Source organism: Manis javanica, chromosome 13 (genome assembly GCF_040802235.1).
Source record: "Manis javanica isolate MJ-LG chromosome 13, MJ_LKY, whole genome shotgun sequence".
NCBI classification, from domain to species: domain Eukaryota; kingdom Metazoa; phylum Chordata; class Mammalia; order Pholidota; family Manidae; genus Manis; species Manis javanica.
Genome location: NC_133168.1, coordinates 49,227,596 through 49,242,982, shown reverse-complemented (window position 1 = coordinate 49,242,982; position 15,387 = coordinate 49,227,596). Strand labels below are relative to the sequence as shown.

The window sequence follows — 15,387 nt, the reverse complement described above, 5'->3', positions numbered from 1 at the left end:
TCAATAAACCTAAATGCCAAATTACATTAAAACAAAAGCCCTCAATTTTCATTTTGGATTTTTCCCAGAAGCTTTTAAGTAGAAGGAAAAAGGGGTGGGGGAGGAAGGCACAAGAGATAGAGAGAAATTAAGGGACACAGATAACAGAGTCTGCCTTAAATTCTACAGGGATATGAGAGCATGATATCCTCCTAAATTGGCACCGTTTCAAATTGTGTTTCTGCAAGACTAATGAAGTGCGAAGCGTTGTTTCAAGCTTCATGCCATGTCAGGCAATATAAAACTAACATGTCCTTGAGTTAATCAGAGAGCTCTACTCAGCTTATTTCTCCAATCCAAAGGCTTTCTAGAATGATGGAAAGTGCTTTGCCCTTTGTAGAGCTTTTTTCCTGGTTAAAAGTACAGACTTAATTGTAGAAGAAGTAAGCAGTTCTGGTACGTTATGGGCTGCATATATTTATTATGTTGTAATCTTCATAGGATGCTTTGTATTTAGTTAAATGCTGAAATTGGGGGGGAAAAACATGCCGTATGTCATTTTCAATGTGAAAAAACCAATTATGTCTCTTACAAAGGTTATATATTTTATACACGCCATATTATGGGGATAAAAACCTTTTCTATTATAGAAGTGCAGTCTGTTTTTGGTAGATTTATGGCAGGGATTGAAACCACCCATAGTCATGAACAATAGGCCTCCCGATCATTAGTTATGTTTTATTATGATATACTTGATGCTGATCCAATTTTTAGACTAATATAAAGAAATACTTCCTAATTCTTGTTAGTCAGGGACACCACGTATGAGAAGCTTTCTCAGCTTCCAAGTCAGTTCAACAGAGACATCTCTTGTCGAATCACCCCTTGACTCAAATGTTTAAGGTTCCAAAGGCAGGAACCTAACCGCGGAGCCTATCGAACAGATTTCAGTCATGTCTGTCAGGACTTACCAGGCATTCTCCGGTGACGTCATCACAGGATTCCGCGTGACCGAAGCACTGACACGGTTCACAGATGCCACCGAAAATTGTGCTGTTCACACGTCTGTGCCTAGGCCAACACAACTGAAAGAAAGGTAAGGTTTCAAGTCTCAGAGATTAAGAAAAGCTTTGTTTCTTGCATTTTTGAGGGGTAAAAGAAAATATTTGCGCAGCAAACGCAGCAAGTGTGCTTGTCAAAGGCTTGCTATTATTGAAACATTGCGAACGAACTATTTCTCCTGACACTGGGGCTTTGTACTGACCTTAGCGTGACTGGCAGGTGTGAGATTAGAGGGAGCATTAGCTTGGTGTCTCTTCTGAAATGGTAAAATAGAGCAGAGATATAAAGAATTGAAATGTGACAGTCTCAAAGTAAAAAGCACAGACAGGAAAATAGGAAAGGTACTGGGAAAAAAAGCAACAGGAATACAAGGAGTCTTCACAGAACCTTAGCCTAAGCACTTCATATCATCCCAAGGAACATGGATTCTTCAGAATGTGCTCCCTTTCCCAAGATGAACAACCCTCATCTTTCAGAAAATCTTTGCAATATTTTGGAAGAAAAGTAGGACCGCACTCTTACATTTGATCACATACACGGCTGAGTTGTGCACGATATATAATTTATATCTTTCATTCTCAATTTCTTCCATCCTATTACGCTTCATCAAATTTACACAAAATCATTTATGATTTATTTACCATATAGTCCCTTGATATTTCGTTTCATGGCATTATTCTCCTAGAATATTCATCATCCCTTTTTTAAAGTGTAAAACGCTTTCTTATATAAAAATGGACTTCTGATTTTAGAAGGGTGTCATGCCAGCTCTAAGTCTGCCGTCGCCCTTAATGAAGTTTCCCTTCTGTGGGGGTTACTATAAACTGGATGGGACACAAAATAAGGGGGTCAAACACTGCTGCCCTCGAGGAGCTTATGATCTCCCTCAAGTTATATTTGCCTTTTGTGCATTATTTACTATGTTTCTGGATGGTTAACTTCAATATAATATATCCTGAAAAGTTTTTTTTTTTTCCCAGTTGAAAATGGAGACAAGAGAGAAACCACTGAAGTAATAAAGTATATAGAATTGTGGTGTGTATTGTTGGAAAAGTTCCTTCTGCCTCGGGATATAGAGACTCTCAAATTGGAACATCGATAACAAACACATAAAAAAGGATGTGCTGATACTTTTAAAAAGCTTTTCAAGGACAATACTATGAATATTTGTCCTGAAAACAGTAAATCAGTCCTCCCTTTGTTATCAAGATTCTGAATTTCTACCCTCTTCCAGGAGTATAGCTTCCCCAGTTTTTATTACAAAAGTAAATATTTGCTATACTGAACCTAGAGTGGCAAATATTTTTTAATAGGGAGGAGTTATTGAAAAAAGAGAGAAAGTTGACACTAGGAAAGCAAAAGTGACTTCCCTCTGAATGTAGGCAGTGCAAAAAACAATGTCAATTTTCTATCTCTTTCTAATAATTCCTCCCTGTTAAAGTATGTGCCACCATAAGTTCATTATAGCAGATATTTCCTTTTGTAATACTTATTTCTAAAAACTGGGGAAGCTATGCTCCTGAAAGAGGGTAGAAATTAAGGGTGTTGATAACAGGGAGAGAACTGATTTACTGTTTTCAGGACAAATATTCATAGTATTGTCCTTGAAAAACTTAAAAAAAATCTATACTTTGCAAATGTACTACTCATGCTGACCCTCTTTCTTCAAACTCCCCAACTCCTTACACCTCTCAGCTGGTGATCACATCTCATGAGTCACAGAGAAAACTAAAGGCACTGGAAGCCACCCTTCCACTATCAAGTCCACAAGCATAATCATAGACCACCATTTGCCATATTCCCCTCCGGTACCCTGGGGTGCGCCATGCAGGATTTTTTTTCCTCAAAGGATTATCACGCCATCTAGAATCTGTATCCTATCATCTGTTATCTTTCCAATATTCCCTCTCTGAGCTACATCAGGAATAGCTTTCTTTTGGATAGTAATTGGATCATTACCATCAACTCAAAAATGCGACCAAGTATTCCCATCAAAACTTAACTAGCAGACATAACAAAAGTGACAAAATTAATTCCTTAACATCCCTTACCTTTCCAGTTACCTATTTTTCTTTTCAGCAAAATGACTCTAAAAAGCCTTTTCTTCCTCACTTCCCTTTCATGCTTCTTTCCACTCTAATCTGTCTTGCACCACTACTACTCAATTAAAACTTCTCTTGACCATGTCACCACATTCCAGGTACCCAAATCAGTGGACAATTCTGGGGTTACAATGTACCTGAGCTCTCATCAACATTTGGCTTAGGTCAAGACTTTCTGCCTTGAATGACCTCTTCCCTCAACTTCCATGACTCCCCAGTCCAGTTTCTGCCCTCTCTCTTTGCTGGGTCCTCTGCCTTCACCCTACTTCTTACTCTCATGAGCTCCTGGGGGCTTGGCCACTTTTTCTCTTTCTCACACTCTCTCCTAGGTAATTTTATTCAGTCCCATAGTTGATGATGCCTTCCAAAGACATAACTCTAGGACAGAGAGATACTGCGTTCAAGACCTGAGTAATCTAACTTTGCATTTACATCTGTATTTCACAGACTTTTCAAACCTAGTATTTCTAAGACAGACTGTTGATGCCATCCTGCCCCCACAGCTTTCCTCTCTGGGTCTTCCCCAGCTCATTAAATGGCATTATATCCAATCGCTCAAGCTAGTAATGTATGACTCATTTTTAAATATTTTATTTTTTTCAACTTTCCACTCATATGTAATCAGTAAATCCTATTGGTCCTACTACTGAAATGTATATAGAATAAACCCAAGTCTTTCAACATTCCCTGACATTATCCTAACACAAACCATTATCTCACTATGTGCTACCACAACACCATATTAACCATTCTCCTTCCTACCATTCTTGCTCTTTTACAGTATGTTCTTCATACTTCATCATCATGACTTTTTTTTTCAAAAACTAAAATTCAGAACATGGCACTAGCCCAACTTTAAAACATTCTCATGATTTTCCATTGCACTTAGAATAAAATCCCAAATTTTTATCACACATGCAAAGTTTTGAATAACTGGCTCCTCCATTCAGACCTTGTGCCACGCTCTCCCTTACGAACCTTCAGTCACACTTGTTCTCTTTCAGGTCTTTGCAGACTCCAAGCTCTATTCCACTTCCTGCTCAGCATCTTTTACATAAATGACCCTCTCATTCTTTCACTCAGTTTAGATGTTATCACTTCGGAGAGCCTTTCCTGTCAACCTTTTATAAAGCAGCTCCCTTCACCCAATATTCCTATACCCATTTTTAGTAGCTCTACTAAGGTACCTGTTTATTTTCTTCATGACATAAATTACATTTATTTAAATTTACTTTCTGGCATATTGTCTAGCCCACTAAATGCAATGTCCTTGAGGACAGGGACTGTATCTGTATTGTTCATTACATCATCATCCATGTCTAGAGTCTTGATGGTCTCAAAATACATGGTCATCAATATCTGTTAGCTAAATGCAAGTGTGAATCCCTAAATGAAGTGGTTAATATTATTTCCATCATATAGGAGAGGAAACAGATTTGAATGAAAACACTTCTTTTTTCAGCACTCCACTTTGCTTTCAGTTCTTCACTTGTCTCACATGTCAAGTGAAATGAATTATCATGGTACTAAAGTAAGAAAATATTTGAAAGATGAGCCATGAAGGGACATATGAGAAGTGAAGTAGAAATGAGAAAAAAAGATTCTGAATCAGTATTGATTTTATATTACATTTACATCTATCGACAGTGATTTTATAATGGAGGCGTGTGACTGGCTTTGGCGACCAGAGAGTTAAGGCACTAATGTCTTAGGAGTTTACTTAACTTTTAAGGGGTCTGTGGATATTAGCGACAATAACGCTAGAGTGACTGGCTTTATGAACTCAATAAAAAAGCAAATGAAATCAGGAAAGGATAGGAATGGATAATAGTGAGTCTAGGGGTAGAAAGTTTGACAAAGAAAAAAAAGATTATTAGAAGAAATGAAGAAGACAGAAGCTTCATTGTTTTTCCAGAATTCTTTGTCTCCTGATTCAACCGAATTCTTTTATGGATTTCAGAATAACTCTATCAATTACTGTGTGATAGGCACAGGAAGCTTTTGTTATCTCTCTTTTGCTTCTTTGTTCTGACTCTTCCACGCTCACCTGCTTCTCTCTTCCTACCTAATTGTTACCATTGTTTAGCATCTAGTCTGAGGTTTTTCCACTCCAGGATACTTTCTGTGACATCTCTCTCCACAAGAATTGCTCACCTCTTTGAATGATTATTGCACTTACGTTCTGTACCACTTACTGGTCCCTTAATTATACAGTGCTGTGATCCAGCTTTTCATAAGCATTTTCCTGTTTCCCTAAATAGATTTCTGGCTCTTTAAAGACAGGGATGATGACGCAATCTTCTTGATAATCCCCTCACCATCTAGTGCAGAACGTACCAAAGATTCTCAACAAATATATTTGAAGAAAGGAAAGAAGAAGCAAAAAGCATAGCCAATTAAACAATTCTAATATTCAGACAATTTTATACATTTGGAACTTGCATAAAAAATGATGAAGAGAACTGAGAATAACTAATGTGGGAGTAAATATCAAGGCAAGAATAGAATCCAGATATTTATTATTTCATTTGAAATAAGAAGTTAAGGTTAAAAGAGAGCCTCCTGGTTTGAAATAAAAACTGCTAGCGTCTTAATAAAAGAATAAGTTTCATCAAATACAGCATGTATTTTACATGTAAAATCAAATTTAGGTTGACAGAGCTACTTCATTTTCATGAGTATTTTTCCCTTCTCTACATGAATTTTGGAAAATAATGTACCTCAATGAATTACATTTAATTTTATTTCTAGATAGGTGAATCCGAGCCTCATTAAAGAAAACACATTTGTCACAAATCTGAATCTATACCTTGAGCATCCTCTGGAAGCATGCATTATTTTAAAGTACAAGAGAACTGACAAAGCAATGCCCAGAGTATTTCTATAAATGGAATGATGTGGTAGTGTGTTGAAGTGGAACATCTTGGTACACTCAAATGACTCCTTAAAGGTACCACTTTTAAAGAATTTAAGCTTATATATCTGTAAGCCATGCCCTCTATCAGGAAAACGGTGTCTATATTTTTTGACAAGGTTTCAAGTAAAACTAATTTTCAAACTACCTGAAAAAATTACAAAGAAGCAAATGAAAATTATTACCTTAAAATGATACACTGTGTAATTAAGTGAGAAACATTCATCTTAGTATAAACCCAGAATATTGAGACAACAATAAATACCTCATACTTTAAGTGCTAAGCAAATGAAAGACATGCAGGAATTTTCTAGATCAAGGTATTTTTTTCAATATACTATGTTCTTGACATTTTAATGATTGTATTCTTCAGATGATTGCATTTATGATATTCTTAGGAATAAAATAGAGGAAAAGTGTGGTACGCAGGATTGAAAAATGGAATAAAGTTTAAAACAATTAGTGTTAAATTCTTAAATACTGAGGTGGAAATGAAGAGAAATTGTTTTGAAATATCAAATATTATTCTGGTATCATCCATCCTACTTTATCAATCAATTAAATAGGGAATAAACATTAATGAAAACATCAGATCTTCAGCTAGAACCAGGTAACATATCTCAAACAGAAACATAATTTCACGATGACATTCTGTGAGTAGCACTCTATTTAAAGCCATGACGTTGGCAAACATTCAAGTTTCTTCCTTAAGCACTACATTATCATTTGTGCAATTATTGATGGAAAAACAAAACTCTTTTCAGAACAGTTTATTGAAAGCAATGTTGAAGGGACACAGAAGGCCCGGAGGGTATATTACTGCAAACTTACTTCACAAGAGGAGCCAGTATACCCAGGTGGACACTGACAGACCTCCACAGCTGCTGCAGTGCTCCCGTCGGTAGGATAGGGGACAGCGGACTCAAGGCTGACAGAGCTCAGCCTGTGGTGGAAAGAAAAAAGATGCTAAATAAGTAAACAAGTACTTAAGTCTTATACAGCTTGAGGAATAGTATAATAACAATGATGTAAATGCAAGTAAAGTAGCTGTGTTGAGAAAGCAGGTTAATGAATATCCATAACTAGAAGCTCTGGCATTTACTATACTAGGTAGTCCTCCCAGTTAAAAGTGCTCACCACCACCACCACATCCAGGGCTGGAAAGATAGGAGGACATTCTTGCTCATTTCTTGGTTTTTGGCTGTGTCTTTTGATTTCCTTTTTTGGAGATAGTTTAAAATAATGTAGTTGAAGGGATTTTTAAAACAGAAAACATTCATATGGCTGATCTATTTTAACATTTAAACTAGAAAAACAGAAGGAGGCAATATTAATATTCAGTCCAGCTTTAAATTGAAAGGAGAGTTGGAAGAAAAAAAAAGAAAAGATGGAAGCTACTTTGGTTTATTTTTCTCAGATATAAATCTGCATATCGATAGGTAAAAGTGAAACTTTCTCAAAGCCTTAGTTGAATTAGTTAGAACTATTTTCTAAATTTGTTTTTGGCCTAAATTAAATTCATTGTTCTCTGTATCTATGGGTTTCATTTATTGGTATTTCTGTACAATCTGGTGATTTTAGCACAGTGATTTGGTACCATTCATTATTTGGGGAAAAGCTGATTTGGCCATATTGAAAAGTGCTGTTATGTTAGTGGTTTTCTCTCTGTGTTATACATTATGTATGTATGTGTGACAAGGAGTCAGACCAGGATTCATATCCTGTCTCTGACATTTTCCAGTCCCATAGCCTAGGAAAAATTACTTTATTTCTCTAGGCTGCAATATTCTCATCTAAGTAATGGAAAGTCCATACATTATGAGCTTGATTAAAGGAAATAATGAATGTAAAGCTTTTGATACAGTATGCATAATACATAGTAGATGATAACTATCAGGCATTTTATTAACATATTCTCATTGACTGTTGAAACAGGATAAAAAAATGAGTAATGGGTAGTACAAGAAATACTATTTGTATTCCCAAATCTAGCTTTTTGACATTTTAATGTATTAAAATGAATTTTAAATAAACTTTTAAGGGTATACAATTAAATGACTGCTACTGATTCTTATAACAATTATTAAAACAATAAACCTCTATAACACATACGTCCATCCCTTAACCACAAGAAAGATACAACTAGCTATTGCAGTTTAAGTTGCTTTCTGAAGAATGGTGGTAGATTTTTATTTATTGGTTATTCACATTTATCAACAATCTTCCCATATTTGGGAATCCCTGCCTTAATCAATCCAGAGAATACAGCTAATGGGCTCATTAAATGTTTGTTTAAAAGTGACAAATTTGGGGAGAGGAACCAAGATGGCAGCATGAGTAGTTCAGCAGAAATCTCCTCCCAAAAACATATGTATTTTTAAAAATACCACAAATGCAACTATTCCTAAAAGAGAGACCAGTGGATACAGTACAACAACCAGGCTACATCTACATCTGCGAGAACTCAGCATCACACGAAGGGGGTAAGATACAAGCCGCAGCCAAGCAGGACCTGAGCGAGCCCCCACCACCCCAGCTCCCCGGTGGGAAGAAAGGAATTGGAGCGGGGAGGGAGTGAAACACAAGGGACTCAAGGAAGACAACACCAAGACATATAATTAATAAAATGGCAAAGATCAAAGACAAGGGCAGAGTATTAAAGACAGCCAGAGAGAGAAAAAAGATCACCTACAAAGGAAAACCTATTAGGCTATCATCAGACTTCTCAACAGAAACCTTACAGGCCAGAAGAGAATGGCATGATATATTTAATGCAATGAAACAGAAGGGCCTTAAACCAAGGATACTGTATCCAGCACGATTATCATTTAAATATGAAGGAGGTAGTAAACAATTCCCAGACAAGCAAAAGTTGAGGGAATTTGCCTTCCACAAACCACCTCTACAGGGTATTTTAGAGGGACTGCTTTAGATGGGAGCACTCCTAAGGCTAAACAGATGTCACCAGAGAAAATAAAATCACAGCAAAGAAAGCAGACCAACCAAATACTAACTAAAGGCAAAAAATAAAATCAACTACTCACAAAAGCAGTCAAAGGAAATACAAAAGAACACAGAATAAAACGCCTAACATATAAAGAATGGAAGAGGAGGAATAAGAAGGGAGAGAAATAAAGAATCATCAGACTATGCTTATAAAAGCTTAATAAGCAAGTTAAGTTAGACAGTTAGATAGTAAAGAAACTAACCTTGAAGCTATGGTAACCACTAATCTAAAGTCTGCAATGGCAGTAAGTACATATCTCTCAATGATCACCCTAAATATAAATGGATTGAATGAACCAATCAACAGACAAAGAGTAACAGAATGGATAAAAAAGCAAGACCCATCCATATGCTGCTTACAAGAGACTCACCTCAAACCCAAAGACATGCACAGACTAAAAGTCAAGGGATGGAAAAAGATATTTCATGCAAACAATAGGGAGACAAAAGCAGGTGTAGCAGCACTGGTATCAGACAAAATAGACTTCAAAACATGGAAAGTAACAAGAGATAAAGAAGGACATTACATAATGATAAGGGGGTCAGTCCAACAAGAGGATATAACCATTATAAATATATATGCACCCAATACAGAAGCACCAACATATCTGAAACAAATACTAACAGAACTAAAGGAGGAAATAGAATGCAATGCATTCATTTTAGGAGACTTCAACATACCACTCACTCCAAAGGACAGATCCACCAGACAGAAAATAAGTAAGGACACAGAGGCACTGAACAACACACTAGAACAGATGGACTTAACAGACATCTACAGAACTCTACACCCAAAAGCAGCAGGACACACATTCTTCTCAAGTGCACACAGAACATTCTCCAGAATAGACCACATACTAGGCCCACAAAAAGAGCCTCAATAAATTCAAAAAGACTGAAATTCTACTAACCAACTTCTCAGACTACAAAGGCATGAAACTAGAAATAAATTGTACAAAGAAAACAAGAAGGCTCACAAACACATGGAGGCTTAACAACATGCTCCTAAATAATCAATGGGTCAATGAGCAAATTAAAATAGAGATCAAGGCAATATATGGAGACTAATGACACTGACAGCATAAAGCCCCAACCTCTGTAGTTCTAAGAGGAAAGTATATAGCAATCCAGGCCTACCGAAAGAAGGATGAAAAATCACAAATGAATAGTCTAAAGTCACAATTATTGAAACTGGAAAAAGAAGAACAAATGAGGCCCAAAGTCAGCAGAAGGAGGGAAATAATAAAAATCAGAGAAGAAAAAATAAAATTGAGAAGAATAAAACAATAGAAAAAATCAATGAAACCAAGAGCTAGTTTTTTGAAAAAATAAACAAAATAACTAAGGCCCTAGACAGACTTATTAAGAGAAAAAGAGAATCTACACACATCAACAGAATCAGAAATGAGAATCAAAAAATCACTACGGACCACACAGAAATACAAAAAATTATTACAGAATACTACAAAAATCTATATGCTAAGAAGCTGAAAAACCTAGAAGAAATGGACAAATTCCTAGAAAAATACAACCTTCCAAGACTGACCAAAGAAGAAACACAAAATTTAAACAAGCCAGTTATCAGCAAAGAAATTGAATCGGTAATCAAAAAACTACCCAAGAACAAAACCCCTGGGCCAGATGGATTCACTGCTGAATTTTATCAGACATATAGAGAAGACATAATACCCATTCTCTGTAAAGTTTTCCAAAAAATAGAAGAGCAGAGAACACTTCCAAATGCATTCTATGAAGCCAGCATCACCCTAATACCAAAACCAGGCAAAGACCCCACAAAAATAGAAAATTACAGCCCAATATCCCTGATGAACACAAATGCCAAAATACTCAACAAAATATTAGCAAACAGAAGTCAAAAATACATCAAGAGGATCATACAACATGACCAAGCGGGATTCATCTCAGGGATGCAAGGATGGTACAACATTTGAAAATCCATCAACATCATCCACCACATCAACAAAACTAAGGCTAGAAGCCACATGATCATTTCCATAGATGCTGAAAAAGCATTCAAAAAAATTCAACATCCATTCATGATAAAAACTCTCAACAAAATGGGTATAGAGGGCGAGTACCTCAACATAATAAAGGCCATATACAACAAACCCACCACCAACATCATACTTAACAGCGAGAAGCTGAAAGCATTTCCTCTAAGATCAGGAACAAGACAGGATGACCACTCTCCCCACTGTTATTCAATATAGTACTGGAGGTCCTAGCCATGGCAATCAGACAAAACAAAGAAATACAAGGCATCTAGACTGGTAAAGAGGAAGTCAAACTGTCACAATTTGCAGGTGACATGATATTGTACATAAAAAACCCTAAAGACTCCATTCCAGAACTACTAGAACTAATATCTGAATTCAGCAAAGTTGCAGGATACATAATTAATACACAGAAATCTGTTGCTTTCCTACACACTAACGACGAATTAACAAGAGAAATCAGGAAAACAATTCCATTCGCAATTGCATCAAAAAGGATAAAATATCTAGGAATAAACATAACCAAGTAAGTGAAAGACCTATACCCTGAAAACTTCAAGACACTCTTAAGAGAAATTAAAGAGGACACTAACAAATGGAAACTCATTCCATGCTCTCGGCTAGGAAGAATTACTATTGTTAAAATGGCCACCCTGCCTAAAGCAATCTACATATTCAATGCAATGTCTGTCAAAATACCAACAACATTCTTCAACGAACTGGAACAAATAGTTCTAAAATTCATATGGAATGACAAAAGACCCCGAAAAGCCAAAGCAATCCTGAGAAGGAAAAATAAAGCAGGGGGGATCTTGCTTCCCAACTTCAAGCTCTACTACAAAGCCACAGTAATCAAGACAATTTGGTACTGGCACAAAAACAGACCCACAAACCAGTGGAACAGAATAGAGAGTCCAGATATTAACCCAAACATATACAGATATTAACCCAAACATATACGGTCAATTAATATATGATAAAGGAGACATGGACATACAGCCTCTTCAACAGCTGGTGTTGGCAAAACTGGACAGCTACATGTAAGAGAATGAAACTGGATCATTGTCTAACCCCATACACAAAAGTACATTTGAAATGGATCAAAGACCTGAATGGAAGTCATGAAACCATAAAACTCTTAGAAAAAAACATAGGCGAAAATCTCTTGGACATAAACATGAGTGACTTCTTCATGAACATATCTCCTGGAGCAAGGGAAACAAAAGCAGAAATGACCAAGTGGGACTATATCAAGCTGAAAAGCTTCTGTACAGCAAAGGACATCATCAATAGAACAAAAAGGCATCCTACAGTATGGGAGAATATATTCATAAATGACAGATCTGATAAAGGGTTGACATCCAAAATATATAAAGAGCTCATGCACCTCAACAAACAAAAAGTAAATAATCCAATTAAAAAATGGGCAGAGGATCTGAACAGACAGTTCTCCAAAGAAGAAATTCAAATGGCCAACAGACACATGAAAATATGCTCCACATCGCTAGTCATCAGTTAAAATCACAATGAGATATCACCTCACACCAGTAAGGATCGCCATCATCCAAAAGACAAACAACAACAAATGTTGGCAAGGTCGTGGAGAAACAGGAACCCTCCTACACTGCTGGTGGGAATGTAAACTAGTTTAACCATTGTGGAAAGCAGTATGGAGGTTCCTCAAAATGCTCAAAATAGAAATACCATTTGACCCAGGAATTCCATTTCTAGGAATTTACCCTAAGAATGCTGCAGCCCAGTTTGAAAAAGGCAGATGCACCCCTATGTTTATCACAGCACTATTTACAATAGCTAAGAAATGGAAGCAACCTAAGTGTCCATCAGTAGATGAATAGATAAAGAAGATGTGGTACATATACACAATGGAATATTATTCAGCCATAAGAAGAAAACAAATCCTACCATTTGCAACAACATGGATGGAGCTAGAGGGTATTATGCTCAGTGAAATGAGCCAGGCAGAGAAGGACAAATACCAAATGATTTCACTCATATGTGGAGTATAAGAACAAAGAAAAAACTGAAGGAACAAAACAGCAGCAGAATCACAGAACCCAAGAATGGACTAACAGTTACCAAAGGGAAAGGGACTGGGGAGGATGGGTGGGAAGGGAGGGATGGGGGAAGAAAGGGGGCATTATGATTAGCATGTATAAAGTGGGGGGGTCACGGGGAGGGCTGTGCAACACAGAGAAGACAAGTAGTGATTCTACAGCATCTTACTACACTGATGGACAGTGACTGTGAGTGGGTATGTGGGGGGGACTTGGTGATGGGGGGAGTCTAGTAAACATAATGTTCCTCATGTAATTGTAGATGAATTATACCAAAAAAAAGTGACAGATTTAACCAAGGTGTAACCCATTCAGCTAAAATTTCTAAAATCATTATTGTTTTCACCACCACTTTCCTAGTCCTTGACACTTGATAGTACCTTGGAATGTGTATGAGTTCATGCTTTACCAGGAAATTGAAAAGGAAAATCAACTTGAAATACCAGAAAACAGGCAGTTTGATGGGATCATCCTATATGCTGAGTGCTAGCTGGTATCCTCCAAAGACAAGCAGATTATCTTTAGGTATAGATTAATTCATCCCACACTCTTTTGTGAATGTTTTCTTCTGTGGGGGCACAGTTTGGACAATCTTATAGAAGGTCTTAAACTGATAAGCATTAAAAATTACTGTTTTACAGTGGTCAGATTATACAGAAATTTTTAGAGAATCTCTAAATGGTTTTTTTTTCCTACCAGATAAACATGTACATGAAGTTTCACTGGCAATTCTTTCTCTTTTTTAATTGAGATGAAATTTATATAACATAAAATTAACCATTTCAAAGTATCATTTAATACATTCATAATGCTGTGCATACTTCTGTCTAGTTCCAAACATTTTCATCAGCCCGAAAAAGGAGACCCTATATCTATTAAACAGTTACTCCCTATTAAATCGTTTCATAATCACCTGGTAACCACGAATCTACTTTCTGTCTCCATGGGTTTACCTATTCTGGATATTTCATAGAAATGGAATCATACAATACATGATCTTTTGTGTCTGGCTTCCCTCTGTTAGCATAATGTTTTCAAGGTTCATCCATGTTGTAGGATGTATCAGTGTATCATTCCTTTTTATAGCTGAGTAATATTCTACTATATGACTATGCCGCACTTTGTTAATCCATTCATCTGTTAATCTATGATTGGTTGTTTCCACCTTTGGCTACTGTAAACAGTATTGCTATGAACATTCATGTCTAAGTATTTTTACTCTCAAAAATCTGTTTTTAATTCCTTTGAGTCTATATATGTAGGAGTAGAATTTCTGGATTTGGCAATTCTGAAGACAACATAGGGTTTGGAAGAGTTGTTAAAGTAAGGACAGTACTTGCTTATGTTCACATGAAATTATGAGTTACTTCTGGAAAACAAAAACCCTGTTGTGTCTTCCAGTCTGATCATCTCAACACACTTTTCTTCGATGGATGGGCTAGATGGATGGTGTATATATGGATAGATGGATGGATAAATGGTACATAAAAGACTCAAAACATGTGTACATACATACATACGTACATACATTAAAGAATAAATGAAGGATACGTGAATGGAATGTAGTTATATTACAAACAATGCCTAACATCCCCCATGACAAATGATACAGTAAACTTAGTATTCACATTTCAGATGAATAAAATAAGTAGAAAACCAATTACTTGTTTGATCTGACAAAGAAAATAAATTGAAGAGTGTTGGAGTTAAAATTTGGGGCCAGAGGTCAGAATTCATCTGAATGTATTGTGACATCTACTTGCCTGCAATTAATGGACTGTCACAAGATAAACTTACATTTCTGATGGCTTTAATTTCAGAATTAGATGATTTCACAATTCTTGTACTAGTTGATTATCAAAGAAAGGACTGTTGTAATTACTAAATAGACTTGTCAATTATATTCGATATAGTCCCAGGATTTTCAATATAGAATTAATAAGCCCAATATAAAGAAAAGTTCCAAAATAGAAAACTGAGTGATAGACTACTTTAAGGAACAATTCAGAACATAACAAAACAAAAACAAAAATATTTTCAATGAATTGCTAAACAAACTTCATTAAGTCTTGAACAGATGTTCCTCTCCATAATCTATGCAATTATTTTGAAATTTCAACACTCAAACATCTTTCCCAGCAATATTCCACGTTAGCATTCACTGAGCAGCCCCAGTGTTCATCAGGTTGCTATTTGTCAAATGGGATTTTAATGCTTTTAGCAGTTTTAGTGTT

At 36.2% G+C, this 15,387-nt stretch overlaps 1 protein-coding gene across 3 annotated transcripts in view; it reads right to left on the bottom strand.

Moving 5' to 3' along the window:
- Positions 1 to 15,387, bottom strand: part of LAMA2 (laminin subunit alpha 2) — a 588,333-nt gene that overhangs the window by 228,678 nt on the left and 344,268 nt on the right. For 2 of the 3 annotated variants that reach the window (XM_073219597.1, XM_073219595.1), the window contains 3 exons: positions 6,889 to 7,000; positions 1,244 to 1,297; positions 951 to 1,064 (listed from right to left, as the gene is read on the bottom strand). In XM_073219597.1, coding sequence (XP_073075698.1) covers positions 951 to 1,064; positions 1,244 to 1,297; positions 6,889 to 7,000 — 280 coding nt within the window. The remainder of the gene's footprint in view (positions 1 to 950; positions 1,065 to 1,243; positions 1,298 to 6,888; positions 7,001 to 15,387) is intronic. The other variant, XM_073219596.1, reaches the window with a different exon arrangement.